Source organism: Cibotium barometz, chromosome 33 (genome assembly GCF_041138505.1).
Source record: "Cibotium barometz isolate CiBa-2024 chromosome 33, ASM4113850v1, whole genome shotgun sequence".
Taxonomy (NCBI): Eukaryota; Viridiplantae; Streptophyta; class Polypodiopsida; order Cyatheales; family Cibotiaceae; genus Cibotium; species Cibotium barometz.
Window position 1 is genome coordinate 23224077 of NC_141078.1, and position 21056 is coordinate 23245132.

The 21056-nt window shown below is 42.2% G+C and overlaps 1 protein-coding gene across 3 annotated transcripts in view; it reads right to left on the reverse strand.

The window, feature by feature from the left end:
- Positions 1–7772: 7772 nt before the first annotated feature.
- LOC147619402 (membrane magnesium transporter-like) overlaps positions 7773–21056 on the reverse strand; it is a 30012-nt gene continuing 16728 nt past the window's right edge. For 2 of the 3 annotated variants that reach the window (XM_086773042.1, XM_086773044.1), the window contains one exon: positions 7773–8086. In XM_086773042.1, the coding sequence (XP_086629168.1) occupies positions 7987–8086 (100 nt within the window). In that variant the 3' untranslated portion in view covers positions 7773–7986. The remainder of the gene's footprint in view (positions 8087–21056) is intronic. The other variant, XM_086773043.1, reaches the window with a different exon arrangement.

A 21056-nucleotide genomic window follows, 5' to 3' on the forward strand; every position in this document is an offset into this window, starting at 1 on the left:
GCATTGAATAGTTGGTCAATGGAACCTTTGAATCATATACCCCACTTCTCAAAAGATTTTAAGGATATGATAGGGTTAAGGGGCATTCTAACTTTGTCATGAACCACAACAAATTGTTGGCATTCATTACAGTGTTTTACAAATTTATGATGTTTCTAAAAAGTGGTAGTCACCCAAAGGACTCCTTAGCAAAGTTTTCTCTAGAAAGTTTGATCTAGACTTGTTCAAGAATGGTAAGTAATTCATTTTCATGAACATATCTTTGTAGGATAACAACCCGTTTTATATAACATTCTTGTAAATAGTAGGGACACCTTTTGTTTCCAAGTTTGTCTTGTTAGAGGCTAGTGGGTAGTGGGTAATATTCTTGATCCTTTTTGGGATAATATTTAATCCAAACAAAAAACCATCAAGTATATTGTCTTTCCATTTTGTAAGAGTCCCTCTATTTGTCACTTTTCATGGACCTGTTGTGATATTAAATTGCACAATAATCAAAAAGTAAAATTTACGCAAGATAAATAATGATAAGGTGGTGAATTATTCAATTATGCATGGCTTACTTATAAGGTAGAGAAATACTAATGGTCCACAAAAAGACAAACTTGCTGGCCAAAAGTTAATGGTGATATTTTTTTACTACTATATAAATCATGAAATCATGACCAAATCTTCTCTTCCTATAGTAATGTAGTGCAATCATCATTATTTATATAAAACTCATAGAATATCCCATTTTTTTCTCCTTAGGTTATACAAGCATGCATCCTATGGCATATGATGATGCATTGAAATGGACATATAAAACTATGTCTCATCTTGGCCATCTTAGAATTGGGGCACTTTCGCTAATTACTCTTATGGGTTTCATATACATGTTATTATTTCTCATTCCATTGGTAGAGGATATAAATCTATATATGCTATATGCTATATCCAAAAAGCAGAATAAATATTTGGCAGTGGTAGCCATGTGCCCTAGTGAATTGTTGCCCTTTTGGTTGGTTGTTGGTGGATAAGTCCAAGGTCACTTTGATTTTTTCTCTTATTCATTCAAATATGCCATTGTTCAGAGATAATGCCACTTCCTTTTGAGAAACACCCATGTCTCCTAAGATCCTTCTCAACCAGACTGCTTCACATGAAGCAAAACATGGTGCCTTCTTGTACTCAACCTTGTAGAATAGATTGTCATTGTAGGCTACTTCTCATTGAGGATATAATTCCACACCCAATCAAAAAATATTAAGCAAAAAAAGATTTTTTACTAACACAATCTCATGCCCAATCTAAGTCACAATATCCAGTCACGAACTGCATAATTTGTAAGTGATGCATATCTAGTCACAATATCCAGTCAAGGAATTGCATAATTTGTAAGTGATGCTATACCCAATGGAGCCTTTGATGTACTTTAACACTCGTATCCCCACCTTCCACCAATGATTCTCTCGAGGTTGATTTGAGAGCATGCAAAGGACACAACCTGCAAAGCTTATGTCAAGCCACATGTATTCCACAGAAAGATCAAAGTCCCCACTAACTTCATGTACTCCTTCATATCCACAAGTGAAGAATCATCTTCCATACAAAGGTTTGCATCAACCTCCACTAACTTGCACTCAGCCATGCCAAATTCTTTCATGAATTCTCTTACATACTTTTACTGAGAAATGAAGATTTCATCTGATACTTGCCAAAACTTAGTCCCTAAACAAAAATGCATAAGCCCAAGGTTTTTTATTTCAAACTCTAAACTCAACATCTCATGTGTCTATAGGATCTTCTCTTTATAGTTTCCTACCGGCATGATGAGGTTGTCCATATATAGGACAATCATCATGTACATGTCCTAGTCTAAACTCAACATCTCATGTGTCTGTGGGATCTTCCCTTCATGGTTTCCCGTCATGACGAGGTTGTCCACATATAGGACAATTATCATGTACCTACCATGCTTAGAGAAAATATACAAATTTGCATTTGCTGATGGGATTTTAGAAAGACCAATTCTTACAAAGAAACTATCTATCTGTTTAGTACCATGCTTGAGCGGTTTTTTTCAACCCATACAATGGCATCTAGAGTTTGCACACTTTATTTTGTGAAACGGGTATCTCAAACCAGGTCCTCCTTGAGATGGCTATTCAGAAATTCTAAATTCACATCCAATTGCAACAATGACCACCTACCATGAGCAACCAAGGCTAGTATTGTGTATAAATAGTGGTCAATCTAGCTATGCGAGTAAATGTCTCTTGAAAGTCAAACTCTTCGACCTATGCAAAATCCTTCGCCACCAACGCACGTTACCTTTTACTTATCCAATGTACCATCAAACTTATACTTGGCCTTCCAAACCCACTTAGTGCCAATAACCTTTTGTTTTCAGGACAATCCACAAGGTCCCAACAAGTGTGATGTCTCAAAATTGAGTCATAATCTACTAATGATTGCTCCAAGCTGGCTAGCTCTTGTACTTTCATTATCTTAGCCATCAAGGCCATATTGACAATCTGAGCAGAGGCCCACTTTTAGTCCTCGATTCTCTTGGATTTATGAACATTTTCGCTCTCTATGATTGTTGCTGGTAGAGCTTTCCCATCCAAGAGCTACTCTACTCCTTTACCTAGTAGGATATGTATGGGTTCTCATTATGCATCTTATTCTTTTATGGATCATGGTCTCATTGCCAATATATGTAATGAAGAAGAACCTATTTCCTTTTTAGGAAGCACGAGAAAATAATCATTGGATGCAGGCCATGTAGGATGAGTACGACTCATTCCTCAAAAATGACACTTGGTATTTAGCAAATTTGCCTTACAGTAAAAAGGTGATTGTAGTATAAAGTGGATTTATAAGATTAAGTGTAAAGCTTATGGTAGTGTGATCGTCGCTAAGGCTTTATAAAGGGTTATGCTCAGGAGAAGTGCATAGATTATGATGAGATCTTTGCACCCACATCTCATATAACTACGATCATTTGTATTACTACACATTGGCAACGCATCATGGTTGGAATGTATATCAATTGGATATATCAAGACTGCCTTCTTAAATGGTGACTTGCATGAAAAGGTTTATGTATCTTAGCCTCATGGTTTTATTGAGAAGGGGCAAGAATCTAAAGTATACAAGTTAAGAAAAGCTTTATATAGCCTTAAGCAAGCTCCCAAGGCATGGTATGAGAAGATAAATGCATCCTTGGTTGTAAATGGTTTTTACAACAGTCCACCAACTGAGAGTACCCTCTATGTATTTTGGCACCACTACTGGGAAACCATTCTCGCTTCTTCGTTCTTCTTTAAGCACTCAACTCCTTCCCTACATGTTTTAAATTAACATTTTTAGTTTTGGTAAAGTTTTGATAAGTGAAGACATGTGTGGATAAGGTTGTTAGCTGTGTGGTGAAAAGTGTAGTGAAAGTTTGCTTTTTTATTGTTTTTAATTGAGCGATTAAGTTTTAAGTGCTTGGGATGCCAATCATCTTTGTTTTTATTTTTGCTATTTTAAGCACCCTTACTTGTTCACTTGAAAAACCAAGGTGTTTTTTTATATAAAACATAAAAATGATAATCATAATGTTTTTTGAGTCTTACTTTAGCTTGGGAAAGAGAGTTCAAACTACTTATTCTGAGCAAGGAAAAAAAAAGTTTTTGGACCCCAAAAAACAAGCAAAATTTGGTATTTCACGATATTTGAGTTTTTCATGCCATGAATAACTTTGAGAAATTCACACCATGAAAAAGCCCCCAAAATCACATCGAGATTTTAGGGATTTTTATGCTGAAAATAGAAATCTTATCCTCAAATTCTCATCCTCTTATGCTGAAAATAGAAATCTTATCCTCACATCGAGATTTTAGGGATTTTTATGCTGAAAATAGAAATCATATCCTCAAATTCTCATCCTCTTATCTAAAAAGATTCTTCGCACATGAAAAACTAGAGAGAAATTTATGTGTGACTATCCCAAAGACATTCATACCATGAATTCGCTAAGAAAATCACAACAAAATTATTCCATATATTGGGATTATTAAGCTGATTGAGTGTTAGAAAATGACTTTTAAAGTTCATTGAGAGAGAATTTACACTCAAAATATCAAGTCCATTTGACAGGAAAAACCAAAATTTTTTTATGTTGTAACTATCTTGGGTTTTTCACGCATAACTATATCCCAAAGATATTCACATCATGATTATCTTTGGGACTAGCTCCTATGGATTGTGCTTAATATAATCAATTATGGAAACATTGTTAGTACATACTATCACCTTGAAAACTTACACGTAAAAAATGTAGATAGAACCACATGAGCATGGAGTGCCCTCATATGTGTCCTACACCACTACTCTCTATTGTATACATTGCAAATGCATAAAGAACCACAGTACATATAAGTGTAGATATGGTGCCCAACCGCTAGCACAATTACCATAAGCTATTGCAAATGCTTAAAGAACCACGATACAACTATGCGTAGATATGGTGCCCAACCGCAAGCACAATTACTAGAAGCTAGACCAACTCTAACTTTGCCAATGCCACCAGTCCAACATAATGGAATTTTGGACCCACGCAAACACAAGACAAGGTTATGTAGTGGTGGGATGTATAGGGTACTTGGCATACTCTTACCACACCACCATTCCTTCTTACCACCATAGCCACCTCCACCAAAGATAACACCAATCAATCAAGTTTGGTTAAAGAACCACTGGAGGAAAGTCAATATCCTCGATTGAAAGTCATATTATGAGCCACACGATATTATGACTGAAAGTCATATGATGAGTCATAATATTCTTAGAGAGCTGATATTCTACACCTTATATGATCCTAAAAAGATTAATAAGATTTCTTACAAATTGCATTCCTAGATGGAGTATGTGTAGATCTTGTCTTTCGTGTAAGTAGATTGAAATAGGTGATGGGTGCAAGAGATAGCTTGGTTTTTTACAAGGACCTTGTGTGAGAGTTAAGGATCTATTTGTCTACGTTGCCCATTTGCCAGTTTTATTGTGGATCATAGGGAGTGCCCCTTAGAAACACGTCAATTTTTGAGTGGTTGATTAAATAAAGGGATTTTGCGGATGAAGATAACACTTCACAGAACGTTGCTTCACTTTGACACTAGTATACATATTTTATCTCCCAATATTCCTCTCATTAGTAGGGGAAGAATGTTATGTCCCATGCTTAGACATAATAAGGCTAGTGAAGATACAATTCTTATAACATTGTGAATTGGTTATTCGGTTATGTAGTTCAAATTGTGACTCGTTTGTGTGAGAGTTCACGTGTGGAACTCTACCTTAGGAGAGGGGCCTCCCAAGGGACCCAGCATGTGGTTAGCCATGCCAATGATATTCGTGATGAAGTTTGGGGGTGGGTGGTATAGAATGTGTGTGGTATGGAATGTGTGTGGTATAGGATGTGCATGCCTTGAGGTTGCATGCTTGCCAGGGTTATGTTGGTCTCTAGCTTGAGGATAGATTTATATTGCATATGGTCTGGAGCCTATGGTTGGGTGACGTCATGCTAGCTGTGAGCCCTTCTATACGCTCTCTCTGGATGTTTATGTGTACTCATTACATTGTAGGATGATTGGAGTGCACTTCTCATGCTTTCTTTTGTAAGTATTGGTCTCGAACAGTAGGCATACATGCAAGTGGATTCTTCCTAGGAGGTGTTTCACATAGTATCTTGATGCTATCTTAATAATTTGACATTTCTTTACACCTTTTAGCCTTCACTTCTTAATTTCTATTAGGACATTATCGACTTCTTTTAAAACCATCTTTGTTCTCTTCTTATTATCTCAATTAGTGTATTTTTATTGAGCAATGATGATGGTAACTCTTTCTTCTTAAATAATTTCTTTCATTACTTTTGGCAAATTCATAAGCCACTTTTACTTTTCAAGAAAGCTTTATGGATGGTATTGTTAAAGCTTTATGGATGGTACTGGTAAAGCTCTTCCATGAATGATCTCAAATGGTGCACACCCTCTAAAAAATAAGAGGAAAAAATCCCTTCGATTAACCCTTTGTATTCCGATTGATCCTTTGTATCCCGACTTCCATTCTTGCGTTTCGCTTCTTAATGTCTTTTACATACTACTGCAACATGCGGGTTAAGTACTAGTATTAATTAATTATGACTAAACTTAAAGCGATGCACGTTTGCCTATAAGAAGGGTGATAAATAATCATTTTAGTAAACATATGAATCATAAAAATATATAAACATTAAACAATTAAATAGTTAATGATTATAAACTTATATGATTATTTATTATTATAAACATGAATATTTAAAAATATACCTTTAATAAATGTAAGTATATGTTTATTATTATCAATGTTTATTATAATGAAGATATATATGCAAGGCCAATACTCCTCTTATTACACATATATTCTTCATTTAAAAAATTATTATCATTATTATTTAACATTTAATCAAGAATTTCATAAAATAATGCAAATTATTAAAGACTAATTCAAGGGAAACTATTTGGGGATTGATTATCTCAAAAAGACATGTATAGAACCTGATAAAATTTAATAAATATTTAATTACAAGCTTGTGCGATTCCCATGTGTGGCTTTCTTACAGAAATTCAAAAGCATCAAACCACCACTCAAGCTTGTGCCATGATAATCTCACATTCATTAAATTTCAACACAAACATTAAAATGTAACGAGCTCTACAAGAAAACACCATTTAAGGAGATCACATCACAAAATAACAATGTTTAACACATTATTAAGTCAACACACTAGCCACTATGACATTGTATAACTAGCCATTGCAATCTCCGGTTGAACCATGTCAAAATAATATAGTACCACCATACTTAGCAATATACACATGGCATGCAAAGTTCTCTTCCTTTTCTTGATACCTAGTGGGCTTGATTTTAAATGTTCAAGTGTGTCCTCAAAGGTTTCAATTCTCTTTGCCTTCTCATTCTTTATCTTTTTAAGAATGTCATAAACAAGATTCAACTTTGGAATACCCTCTTTTGCTTCATTGGAAAAAATTCCCAAGAAAAAGGTGCCTTTTTAGATGGGCTTCCACTATGGAGGGAGGTCCACCATGGACCTCACCTCTCCACTTATTTATTAACCTTTCTAATCTTAATTGGTGAAGTGTTAATTACATCATTATGAGGCCCTTTTTGGAAACAAAACTCCCCTTCTATATGAAAGCATGCATATACAATGTGACTTTTTGTTATTGTTTAGTGTCCTTAGATTTCACATTCATCAATATGTTTGTTTTTTAGTGTTCACAATTGGTTCATTATTGGTGCAATCAAAACCCCTTCAAATGTTATACTCTACTATTTGTGCTCAGATCATTACTAGTTCAACACATTACAGAATTATGCGCTCAATTGATCATGACAATCAAATCAAGGTTAGTTATACACGTCAGATCCTTGAGAATTGCCCCAATTTTACGGTGGAGAAGCCAGCTCAATTGGACAGCCGAGATCTCAATTCTGGAGCCCATCAACCATGATGGAAAAGATGGATGTCTTTTCTATGTGCAGGCAATAAGATGTAACGCTCTTCCTTTTGCATAGACACAAGTTTGCATGTGGTCAGGTTGTTTCAGGTTGTTTTAGTTCATGCGCACCTCTTACAAATCTAATGGCACATATATATGACCTGCATGCAAGAGGGTAAGCAGCCAAGTGGATGACATATGCTCTCTCTCTCTCTCTCACACACAAACACACACACACCAAGCTGGAAAAATGTCTATAATTTAACAAGACCTTGTGTACTGCCCATGCTACACAATTAAACCTCTCATGTGATTTGTATAACTGGGTACACAGTAGGTAAATTTTGTTCGACATTCATGCAGGCATTCTCGAGTACAAGAAAGTCTCAATCTAACATCAAAACTTCCAAGACATAATCAAATGCACAGTGCCAGCTTTTCCCAATCCTAGAACATTTTAATTCTTCAGATTCAACTTCATATCCATCTCCAAGGGGAAAACTTTGCCTCTGTGATTGAAAGTCATAAAGTCCAGGTTTTCAGACAGATGCGTAAGCCTGCATAAAGATGGCCACATTACTCTCTCTCTCTCTCTCTCTCTCTCTCTCTGTGCAACCCCCTCTCCCCCTTTTACAATGATCCAATCCGCCAAATGGAACAGAATGAGCAGGAAATTGAGCGAAGTCTTGGGCAAAAGATGGAGGGCTACATCAATGGTCCTTGACAGCATCCTCGCTATCAAACGCATCTTCACCTACCAGGAAGTTTATTACAAGCCGACATCCAGGCACTCAAAGACCAAATCACAAACATGAAAACAGACCTCTTAAAAAAGGATGACAAGGTGTCCATCCACGATTCCCGAAAAGTTGAACTAGAGCACTTCAAGGAGGAGAATGGCGAGTTACGCCAAGAGATCCAACATGGCCACTTTACTCGCTCGCTCTCGCTCTCTCTCTCTCTCTCTCTCAACTCTTCACACCCCTCCCCTCTTCCCCCTTTTACAATGACCCAATCCACCAAATGGAACAGAATGAGCGGGAAATTCACGAAGTCTTGGGCAAGATGGAGGGCTACGTCACGAGTCCTTGACGGCATCCTCACTATCAAACACATCCTGACCTACCAAGAAGATTATTATGAAGGCTGAGATCAGGGCACTCAAAGACAAAATCACAACATGGAAATTTAAAAAGGATGACAAGGTGTCAATCCACTAGGATGCCATAGACATACTACACCAACTCAAGTGCAAGGCCCTAAGGCCAAACACCAATCATTTTGTGAGCCCTTGTCCAAGGACGAGTCACCAATGTACTAACAAGGGATAGTCAGGGTCAATATCATGCATGTCGCACACCATTGTAACCCTCTTGTATGATGTAATATGTCACCTCGTCCCAGGCACTTATTAGGACACTGGTCGAGTGCATGTCGCCAAGTCAAAAGTCAAATGCGCCATACCGGTGTGTGCAAACCACTATTTTAACAACACCAAACCTTTGAGGGATATGGATAAAAAGTCTTTATGGACCCTTGAGCAGCCTTTTGGCCACCCAATGTTCGGGCCATGGGCACAAGGCCTAGCACATAGGTGCCCATGAGCCCACGACTTTCCCTCAAAGCAAGTCAACCTACTCTTCTACAGGCAGCCAACCCCTCCCCCAGTATATATTGATGTGCATCCAGTCCTAGCAGCCATCTCAGCATTCCCTTGCACACAAATGGTAGATACGACTGTCAGATGCAGCCCCCAAACCATTAACGCAAGGCTTAGGAGGTCCAAACCAATGCCGAGGTCTGTTGCACCCACTCGAGAGAGCCTCTTGGGAGAGGTTTATTCTTTCTATACATGGCAGAGATTGTTGGCTTGAGGATGATATTCAAAGGAGGCCATCATCTCTCCAAGCTTGGCAGAACTGTCCGCCGGGCAGCTGAGGATGGTTGTCATCACCCTCCGACGGCAGCAGATGAAAGACCTCTCTGGTAGGCTCGCCAAAAGCTGTCCTCTTTTCTTGGTCTAATAGGAGGAGGGATGCAGGTTGCATCTATGCACGCTAGATCGTTTCTGTGTTGATGATTGGGTTCTTGATAGGGGAGGACATACACTCATAGCACCTGGCACCTCCAAATCTCATGATTGCCCAGTGGTTTTATGTACATGGTTCTACTCCTCGTGTGCATATTCCTGAGCACCTCTACTCAGATGCAAAGCTTTCACAACAGGTGATAGATGTATGGAGATCTCGTGACTTTTCTGATGGACCAGGGAGTGTGGCTTCTGTATTGCAGCGTGTCAATGATTTTTACCACAGGATGACCTTACTTAGGAGACAGAAGTTCATTCACCATGAGAGGGCTATCAAACATAGGTTATCAGCATTACATAGGGAACATGAAAAGATGTAACTATTTGGTCCTCCTAGCTCTATTTCACATAATGAAATCCATGCCTGGACACCAAACAGGTGGAAGAACACATGGGGACAGGGTCCATAAGGATTGATTAAGAAAAAGCACCATTCTTGGTCAAAAAGCAAGAAAAAGCAAAAAGTCAAACAAGGTTGATCACGAGCCAAGGGCACCATTGGAAAGAGGAGACTAAGCCGGACTAAAAAGCTAAAAGCCGCTTTCTCAAAAAGCAGCTCTAGGGCCAAAAAGCAAGGCCCTAAAGTTGTAAAAGCACAAATCAGGAACTTTGACTATTATTAATAATATTTATACGGACAGAAAAATTCTAGAAACCTTGAAACTGCTCAAAAAACACTTTTTGGAGGTTTTTATCACCCGAAAACCATTAAAAATAGGTTTTATATCAGTTTTCTTGCCAAAAAGAGCTTCTCTAGGGTTTTCATCATCGACAAGGCTATAGGAATTGTGGAGATTATTCATGGGATGCGCAAGTGGATTTTGAGCTTGGACATGGAACTTGGGCATAGAGCTTGGACATGGAAGCTTGAACTTAAGCATAGACATGAAGAACTTGGACATAGAGCTTGGGCATGAAGCTTGGACATAAACATGGAACACAAAGCTTAGACATGGGGCTTCGATTTTGGACTGGGATTTGGACTTGGACTTGGACTTGGACTTGGATTTGGATTCACTGGACTTCGGATCCATTGGATTTGGATATTGGATCTGGTACTAGCCCGATGAGAGATACTTGTGGGTCATCCCCGTGGTGTGCTCGACATAAAAGATCTTGTGCATCGACATCGACATCGACTTGGATATCCTACATCGGCATATTTGTTTGTTTTGTATTCATTGATTGTATTGATCCTGGCCAACGTGCCCGTGGATTGTTCCTCAATAAATTCCTGAAAGGGGGCGGGGCCTGTTCCCTGCTCAATGTGGTGTACTGTGCAAGATCCCCCTTCCCTTTTCTCTCTCCTCTCTCTCTTTATATTTTATCTCTTGGACACGTGGTTGAGTCTGTCCCCCGTTGGGCTTACAATGGTATCAAAGCATGATTTCTCTTGAAGAAACTTTCTTGGGGTGACAGAGCCATGTCGAGAGCAAAGGGAGACCATGGGCCTCATGAAGGAAACAACCATGAGATTGTTACAGAAATTCTTCATGGGAACAGTGGCCATGACATCAGAAGAGTACCATGACTTACAGCAGTTCAGATGACCTCTTAGAGACGAAGAATTTATTTCTTGGAGAACTGTTACGACTTGTGTTTTTCCCTCTGAACAACAAGCAGGTGGGCACGGGCACGGGACGCAAAGTGTGGACAGGCATCAGTTGAATGTGAAAAGGAAACTCAGAAGTGTGGCCAGCCCAAGTGTGAAAGGGGACAAAAGGAATTTTGAGGTTATAAGGTCTTTAAAACCTTTGATGATAATAATAATTTTTTTTTTGAAAAAAAGAGCATGCGTTTTTAATCTTTGCTTTTGACTTTTTGAGAAAAGCGATTTGAATCACATGCTTATAAAGGCGAAGATTGGTAACGGGCCGTATGGGAGATCGCCGTGTGGGAATCAGCTCCGCATGAGTTATAAGCGACGGGTGGCGCTGTTGCACGTATGGCTACAGGCAGGTGCAACCAGGCAGCTGCGCAAGAGCTACAGGCTGCTGTTGCACGTATGGCTACCAGGCAGCTGCGCAAGAGCTACAGGCTGCTGTTGCTGCGCCACAAGAGTTGTGCGCATGGGCTGTTGACGGCGGGTGGTGCTACTGCGCAGGCGTCAGACGACTGCTACAGCCGCCGCCACCACCACCTGCTGCCGCCACCAAGTACTGCCGCGCTACCAGGTACAACCGCCGCTATCGAGTACTGCTATTGACGGGTGTTGCTGCACTCGGGTCGCTGCTGGGCGCTAACAAGGTGCTGATGCACATGGCCTACAGCAGGGCGCTGCTGCACATGGGCAGCCAGGCAGGTGATTAGGTGGCTGAGCATGGACTACTGTCAGCAAAAAGCAACCAGGCAGGTTTCAGGTAGAGGCTGCGCGTGTGGAAGACCAAGTGGCTGCGCATATGGGCTGCAGTTAGCAACAGGAGCCAGGCGGATGCAGGCAGATTGCATGTGTGGAAGCAGCCAGCAGAGACATCTCAAGGCGACTGTTGGGTTGGACAGCACGACTCTATCTCTCTTTGGGAAGAAGGCAAGCTGAAGGAGGCACCGAGGGGCTAGCAGGCAAGGGGTCTCTCTCTCTCTCTCTCTCTCTCTCTCTCTCTCTCTCTCTCTCTCTCTCTTCGCAAATAGGCTTTGTTTACGAGATTTGGATACAAAGGATCAAGTTAGGATGCACACGATGATGTCCTTGGAAGAGATGTGTGTTGCTCTTCATCTTGGACTTATGTATATTCAGGGATTGCTTGACACGTCCTCTATCTTTCTCTCTCTAGGTTTGGCAACCGTGATTTGATGGTATATCTGTCATGGAAACAGGACATTGGTCTTTCGAGAAGAAGCAGGACTTTGGCATCGAGGATACACGTCATTGGTTTTGTGTGGAAAGCATGTCTCTGGATTCATGTGAACAGGTTCTGGTTTTTCTCGAGGTTACACGCAAGTTGTGACTGTAGGAAGGACACGAGGTTTGGGACAGCCCTATTGCTGTTAGGGAAAAGGGTTGTGGGATCCATGATTGAGATGGAGAAGACCTTTTCAAGCAGGGAGGTGTTGTACAGGTGTGCCTTCTCTATGGAATGCTTTGCTGTAGTAACAAGAGATTTTATTTGGAAAGTCCTAGGTGAAAAGCTAAAAAGGGATCCTATTGGTAAAGGATTCTCCAAGTTGTACTTTGTACTCATACTTGATCAAGTAAAGAAATACCGCAAGGGGTGCCACTACGTTTTGGGGCCAATCGGTGTCCTTGTACTATTTGCAGGAGCATTCTAGCTCCCCTGTTTGTTTTCCTTTTCTAGGTTCTCATCGATGATGAAGTGTTTTGCGTGCAAGTGTTTGTTCCACCGCCCATCAGATTTCTAAAGGCCGGTTTCATGGTTCCAGTGCCGGGATATCATCGACTTTCTCAAGAAGGCGAGCCCGTGGTGGCCACATCAAAAGCTTCAACATGTGGAAGGTGAAAAGGAAGTGGAGGAGATAGTGCAGGATTATGAGTCTTTGCCTATATGAGGTGAAGAGCAAAAGCTGAGGATGAAGCTCAAGAGAAAAGACACCAAGGATAAGAAGTAGTTGGCCAGGAACAAGAAGCAGTTGAAGTGTTATGGTGCAAGAGATAGGTTGAAGGCTATGGCTTTTTGACACTTTGTCACCAGTGGTATCTTCACAGAAGCTTCATGGGGTTCAAAAGGCAGCTTCTTTCTATGTTTAGCAGTGGTGATCTACTATGCTTCTTTGGGACTTGTGCTTACCACTTGGGTGGGGTACAAGCAGGTTTTGGGTGCCTGAGGATGTATCAAATGAGGCTCAAATGGAAGCGGAGGAACTTGATGAGGTTCTTATTCCCGAGCAGATACTGGCACATAAGAAAAGAAAGGTACAAGGTAAAGTTTCCCGTCGCTATCTTGTGAAGTTTAAAGAACTATTCACCAATGGATGCGAAGTGGATGGAGGAGGGTGACTTAGCAGATTCACCTAAGGTATTGCAACTTTATCTTGATGCTTTTGAGTTGGAGCCGACTCTTGCGACGGCTCATTCAAGTTCAGCAGAGCATGCGTCTGGAGCATTGCCTGATGCTCAAGAGGGGGGTAGCACCTCCGCTCCCTTGTTACTACAGACAGGCTCAGTTTTTCATCTAGGAGTCGATTGGTGACATCTTTGTATTCACCCGAAGGTACTGATGGTTGACAGTACATTTGCTTATGGGACTTCTATGATATTGTGTACTAGTCACATGAGATAGTAAAGTTGGGTATGGTTCATAGTCGGCCGCACCATGAACTATAACTGCAACTATGGATGGTTTTTGCCTTTGGAACTAAGGTATGACTGAGGAAGATTGGGACATTGATCTTTGTCATATGGTTCTAGCTGTTCTTGACCCCAATATCGGTCAATTGGATTTTGAGATGATGCTATTTGTGGAGTTGGTCTCCTTTGGAATGGCATGGTTTCGTTGAGCTCAAAGTTTGCAGCAACCTGAGCTAACACTTCGAGACTTTATGAAGGGCGTAAGTCTTGCGAGCAGTCCTAGAGTTGGTTTGGTTCATATATGGATTGAACTCTATCTATGCATGTATTTATACACTTTCTGAGGTATTATTGTATTCTGGTGCCATTGGATCCTGGTACCCTTGGGGATACATGGGTAATACTCTGGATGTGTCAAGATGAGATGCATGTATGTTGGTATGATACATCAAGTACTTTATTATGTTCATGGATGTATCACTGAGTGTGGCTCCTATGGGATGGCCATAAGTAGAGTGTGTAAAGCATCAAGAGGGACATATGTGGGAAGTACTTCGTGGATGTATAGTTTAGATGCATTGAGTGCTTTCATATGCTCATGTTGTACCATCAATCGTGGGTCCTGCGGGATATTCATGGGTGTAAGGCTTGCGAGCAACCCTGAGACTGTTATATTGGAGTAGGTAGAGCATCTTGAGGAGCATATTGTTTGTGAATGCATATATGTGTCATGCATATGTTTGTCATATGTAGAATGATGCATGGTTTTGTTTTTGGCTAACACAGGTTACGTGTTTCCACTTGGTTTTAGACTTTTGCTACATGTTCTGAAGGAACAAGCAAGAGTTGTTTGTCACTTCGATGTGACAGTGTGGCCTTATTGTCTAGGATGATTGTTTCATCACCCAGATGCACTGGAGGGGCATTGCTTTGGTCATATGGGGAATCTTTCTTCATTGGATGCTTACTGTGTTATTGAGTGCAATCAAGGACGCTTGCTATTTTTCAAGAGGGGGATATGTTACGACCTTGTGTTTTTCCCTCTGGACAACAAGGAGGTGGGCACGGACACGAGCACGGGCACGGTACGCAAAGTGTGGACATGCATCAGTTGAATGTGAAAAGGAAACTCATAAGTGTGGCCAGCCCAAGTGTGAAAGGGGACAAAAGGGATTTTGAGGTTATAAGGTTTTTAAAAAACCTTTGATGATAATAATTTCTTTTTTTGAAAAAAAGAGCATGCGTTTTTAATCTTTGCTTTTGGCTTTTTGAGAAAAGCGATTTGAATCGCATGCTTATAAAGGTGAAGATTGGTAACGGGCCGTATGGGAGATCGCCGTGTGGGAATCAGCTCTGCATGAGTTAAAAGCGGGTGGCGCTGTTGCACGTATGGCTGGCTACCAGGCAGGTGCAACCAAGTAGCTGCGCAAGTGCTACAGGCTGCTGTTGCTGCACCACAAGAGTTGTGCGCATGGGCTGCTGACAGGTGGTGCTGCTGCGCAGAAGTCAGGCGACTGCTACAACCGCCGCCACCAGCTGTTGCCGCCGCCACCAGGTACATCCGCCGCTATCGAGTACTGCTATTGATGGGTGTTGCGTACTCGCACGCATGGGTCGCTGCTAGGCGTGCTGACAAGGTGCTGATGCACATGGCCTACAGCAGGGCGCTGCTGCACATGGGCAGCCAGGTAGGTGATTAGGTGGCTGAGCATGGACTACTGTCAGCAAAAAGCAACCAGGCAGGTTTCAGGTAGAGGCTGCGCGTGTGGAAGACCAAGTGGCTGCGCATATGGGCTGCAGTTAGCAACAGGAGCCAGGCGGATGCAGGCAGGTTGCATGTGTGGAAGTAGCCAGCAGAGACATCTCAAGGCGACTGTTGGGTTGGACAGCACGACTCTCTCTCTCTTTGGGAAGAAGGCAAGCTGAAGGAGGCACCGAGAGGCTAGCAGGCAAGGAGTCTCTCTCTCTCTCTCTCTCTCTCTCTCTCTCTCTCTCTCTCTCTTCGCAAGTAGGCTTTGTTTACAAGATTTGGATACAGAGGATCAAGTTAAGATGCACACGATGATGTCCTTGGAAGAGATGTGTGTTGCTCTTCATCTTGGACTTATGTGTATTCAGGGATTGCTTGACACGTCCTCTATCTTTCTCTCTCTAGGTTTGGCAACCGTGATTTGATGGTATATCTGTCATGGAAACAGGACATTGGTCTTTCGAGAAGAAGCGGGACTTTGGTATCGAGGATACAGGCCTATGGTTTGTGAGATACAGGTCTTTGGTTTATCAAATACAAGTCATTGGTTTCGTGTGGAAAGCATGTCTCTGGATTCATGTGAACAAGTTCTAGTTTTTCTCGAGGTTACACATAAGTTGTGACTGTGGGAAAGGTTTGGGACAGCCCTACTGCTGTTAGGGAAAAGGGTTGTGGGATCCATGATTGAGATGGAGAAGACCTTTTCAAGCAGGGAGGTGTTGTACAAGTGTGCCTTCTCTATGGAATGCTTTGCTGTAGTAACGAGAGATTTTATCTGGAAAGTCTTGGGTGAAAAGCTAAAAAGGGATCCTATTGGTAAAGGGTTACTTTGTACTTATACTTGATCAAGTAAAGAAATACCGCAAGGGGCGCCATTGCGTTTTGGGGCCAATCAGTGTCCTTGTACTATTTGCAGGAGCATTCTAGCTCCCTTGTTTGTTTTCCTTTTCCAGGTTCTCATGGGTGATGAAGTGTTTTGCGTGCGAGTGTCCACCGCCCGTCAGATTTCTGAAAGCCGGTTTCAAGAACCAAAAGAGAACAAGAACAAAGAAGGACTCAAATGTTTGCAGATTTCATCAAGGATTGAGCCACTGAAGCCGAAAGAGTTGCTAAAGCCTATTTTCGAGTCACCATTGTAGAAGGATCTAGAGCTACCCGCTCTATTTATCATGGAGGAGACAAGGAAGCTACTCCTAGGCCTACTGTATGGTTCATAGTGGTATACAACTTGGACTACTACTACGCCATTGGTTTGCAGTGAATGTTAATACATGTGCATGGCTTAGAGAGATTGGGACGCTGATCTTGCCATATTGTATATTTCACTTTGGATATTTTGCTGTATCACCAGAATGCAATCGAGGACGCTTGCCATTTTTCAAGAGGGGGGTATGTCATGGCCCTGTGAAAATGGAACAGCACAAGTGTGGGCATGGTGGTTGCTGAGTCAAAATATCAAATGATTCATTCACATGTGGGGTGCCCGGACAGAGATAATGATGTGTGGTCATCCCTAGGTGTGAAGGGGGGAACTAGAACATTATTATTTTAATGTTTTATGAATGGTTGCCCCTAGGCCTTAGTGGCCCCTAGGGAACTTTAATTATTATTAAAGTTGGGGCCCTAGGATTAATATGGAGAGGGGGCAACTCCACTTTTGGAGTGCATGCCTCTCTCTCTTGACTCTCTCTCTAGCTTTTGGGCATCGTGCAAGTCTAGGCGTGGAGGAGAGGAGAAGAAGCGTGGGATTGCTGAATACTGTTCTGGCTGCTGTTTTTCTGTGCAAACCAGCCGTACAGTCCACGTGTGCAGCCCGTACAGCCCCTGTACGACTGCAAGTACAGTACGGATGTCTCTCCCTGCTGTGGATTTCAGTGCTGGTACAGCCGGCGCTGACAAGCTGAGCAGATACAAGCTGAATTGTGGGTTCTGACAGAGGCCGTACAGCAGGTACAGTTACCTGTACGACTGCTGACAGGTGGCTGTACAGCAGGTACAGAACTGTACCATCAGGTACAATCGGGTACAGCAAGAGCAGGCGCATCAGTACAATTACAGGCGGCGTACTTTCTGGTACAGACAGAGCCGTACAGCTGCAGGCGGCGCTCTCCTTGGTACAGATGGAGTTTTTCGTGGTACAGTCGGTGCAACATCAAAGGGTTGCAGATACAACACGGAAGTGGATGCAGAGAGGAAGGTACAGACAGGTACATCCACACGTGTGAAGCAGAGTTGTTGAAACAAGTGTGCAAGTACAGACTGGTACAACCACTTCCTCCAGTGCAGATCCACGAGCTGATTTTGGTAAGCTCTGAGTTTGTTCATCTCTCTCTCTTTCCGTTGCCTTATGTCTGTTGTTGCAGATTTGAGCTATCTGGCCCCTTGTGAGAGGAGGGGTGTGGCAGATTGAAAAGGGTGGAGACAGAGATTGAACAGTGAATGTATGTTTGTGCTGAGAAGTTGAATCATGTGCATGAGATATGCCAGATGTATGCTCATGGCTGCCCTGCTAAATGGTCTTGGCTGATCATAGGGAGGCACAGAGTGTTGCTTTGAGACACAGATCTGTGTGTGTGAATCCTATGTGCTAAGAGGTATTGTGGGCTGTCAGATTGGACATACAGGTGTACTCTCTTGGCTGATTTTGTTGTACTCAGCCTTACATACTTTTGAAATTGAATAAAGAAATACCGCAAGGGGCGCCAAGCTTTGGGGCCAACAGGTGTCGCTTTGTTTTCAGATTTGGGCACTCTAGCTCCAGTCTATTTTGTTTTCATATCTAGACTACAAGTGGAAGGGTGACTGCTAGTCCACCGCACTTTGGTTTCTACCAGAGGCCGGTTTCAAGGTTCCGTCCCCGGGACCAATCATCAACTTTCTAAAGGGGGTGAGCTCGTGGTTGCCTCGAGGAAAGTCATCGCTGAAAAATTCAGCAAGCATGTCTGATACAGAGGATGAGTACTTCTATCATGAAGAGGAAGAGCAAGAGACTTCTCCTGAGAGGAATGTATCTGAGGATATTTTTGCAGGAGAACAGGCTGCAGATGCTGAGCCTTATGAGGATGTAACACAGCCAGAGGATGTGCTTGGTAAAGAGGATGATGATGCTCAGTTTAAAGATCGTTTGGCTGGTGTTATGGATGTATTTATGCAGCTCACACAAAGTGAGAGGTTTGCTGAATTTATGACATCCCGTACAGAGCCCGAAAAGAAGAAGAAGAAGGTTCGTTCTAAGAACCTTCCTCAGGGTCATAGTGGTGCCATCCCACAGGATCCATCTTTTGGCCAGTTTCCGAACATGCAGCATGCTTATGGTGCTAACTCTCAGAGTTCCTTCTTTGGATAGCCATCTATTCCTCAGCAGAATATGCATCCAGGTTATTTTGGTGGTGGCTCTGTGTTCCAATCCATGACTGGGGGTTACCCTTAGGGAGGCATGGGTATGCCAGGGCCTTTTGGAGCAAATTTTCAGCCTGGTATGCAGGGGAATATGTATGGTGGTATGCAGTCCGGTATGCAAGGAAATATGTTTGGGGGCATGCAACCTGGAATGCAAGGCAATATGTTTGGTGGTATGCAGCCAGGTATGCATAATGGTATGTTTGGAAACATGGCTGGAATGTATGGCATGCCAGGTGTGGGAATGGAAAATGTTGACCCTATGATGGGCATGAATGTTGGGGGCAGCAATCTTGCGAAGCCACTTCCATATGATAATCTAACGCCTATGGGAAAGGCGAAGGATTATAAGGAAGGGGGAGCTGCAGTGAAGTTTGATACATTCAGTGGAGCCAAAGATAAATTGAAAGCACTTACCTTTTTACAGCAGTTTGATGCTGCTTTTTCTGGTGGGAATTACACAGAGTCCTCTAAGGTGAGGAAAGCTACCACTTTTCTCAAGGGCAATGCTTTGCAGTGGTGGTCTACTCTTCTTTTGCAGGGCATAGCACCCACTACTTGGGTACAATTTAAACAGGTTTTCTCTTCCGTATGGCTCACATCTACATTTGAGGTGGATGTTATGACTGCATGGCACAAGTTGGATGCTTCAAAGTGTGAGAATTTGGAGGATTATAACAAGAAGTTTTGGGAAGCTTTACTCCCAGTGACTTCTTGCCGTGCAGTGCCTTTGTCTGAGCAGGTAGCGAAGTATTGTTGTGGGCTGCCCAAAGAGGTGCGAGATTATTGTATCAAGACTCGAGTAACGAACATGTCACAGATGATTGAAAATGCTATGACAGCTAATGCGTTACTCACTGGAGGATCATCTGGGTTTAAAGGAAGTAAGAACATGAGCAAGAAAGCTGAAAAATCTGGGCATGCTTCTCGTGATGCTAAAGGGTCTTCAGAGACGAAGTATAAGAAGTTGCCAATGCCCAAGAGAACTTCTGAGGAAAGACAGGCTTTGAGAGATGCTCGGAAGTGTTTTTACTGTACAGAAGAGGGACATATGTCATTTAATTGTCCCAAGAGAAAGTCCCAAAAGGACTCTGACAATAAAGGAGAGCCCAAGTCAAAGAAACCAAAACCTTCTGCGGGGTTAGTTCCTGATCTTGTGGGGGAACAGCCAGGTGGTGAGGAGACAGAGTTGTGCAGGGCATGGGGCAAAGTGAGAGATCAGAATGCCTTGATATTCTTTGACACAGGTGCTAGAGCCAACTTTATTTCACCAGATTTGGCTGGCCGATTGGAGATCCGTGCAGAGGAGATGGGGCCGTTACATGAGGCTAATATGGCTTGTTCAGGGTATGCAGAACCCGTTACTCCTATCATTGGGAAGCTTCGGCTTCATTTGCAAGGTTATGTGGACAGTGAAGAGTTCTTTATCATGCCACTTGATGGCTGTGATGTTTTGTTGGGGATGCCATGGTGCCACAGAGTACATGTGGTGGTGGATACATACAATAGGAAAATCACTCTGACTCATAGAGGGAAAGAACATGTATTGGATGTAAAACTCAAAGGGGAATCTGTTCCTATTGTATCCGCTACGGCGATTTCATCAGTAATGAAAAAGCATCTTTCCGCGTACTTGATTTATGTAAAGGATGCACAAGATGATGAGTCTAAGTCTAATTTGTCTATGTTAGATAAGGACAGGACTGATTTCTTATGTGGGTTTCAAGATTGTTTTTCCGAGTCATTGCTAGGAGAACTTCCTCCTGAGAGGCCAGAAGATCATGCCATTGATCTAATTCCTGGTAGTACTCCACCGAATAGACCGCCGTACCGTGTTAGTGCAGCCCAACAGGAAGAGATTATGAGTCAGGTGCAGGAGCTTTTGAATAAAGCGTTGATACAGCCTAGCTCATCACCCTTTTGCTCACATGTACTCCTAGTGCAAAAGAAGGATGGTTCTTGGCGCATGTGTATTGATTACCAAACGCTGAACAAGAACACCATCAAGAATCGATTCCCCATACCGAGGATCGATGACATTTTGGA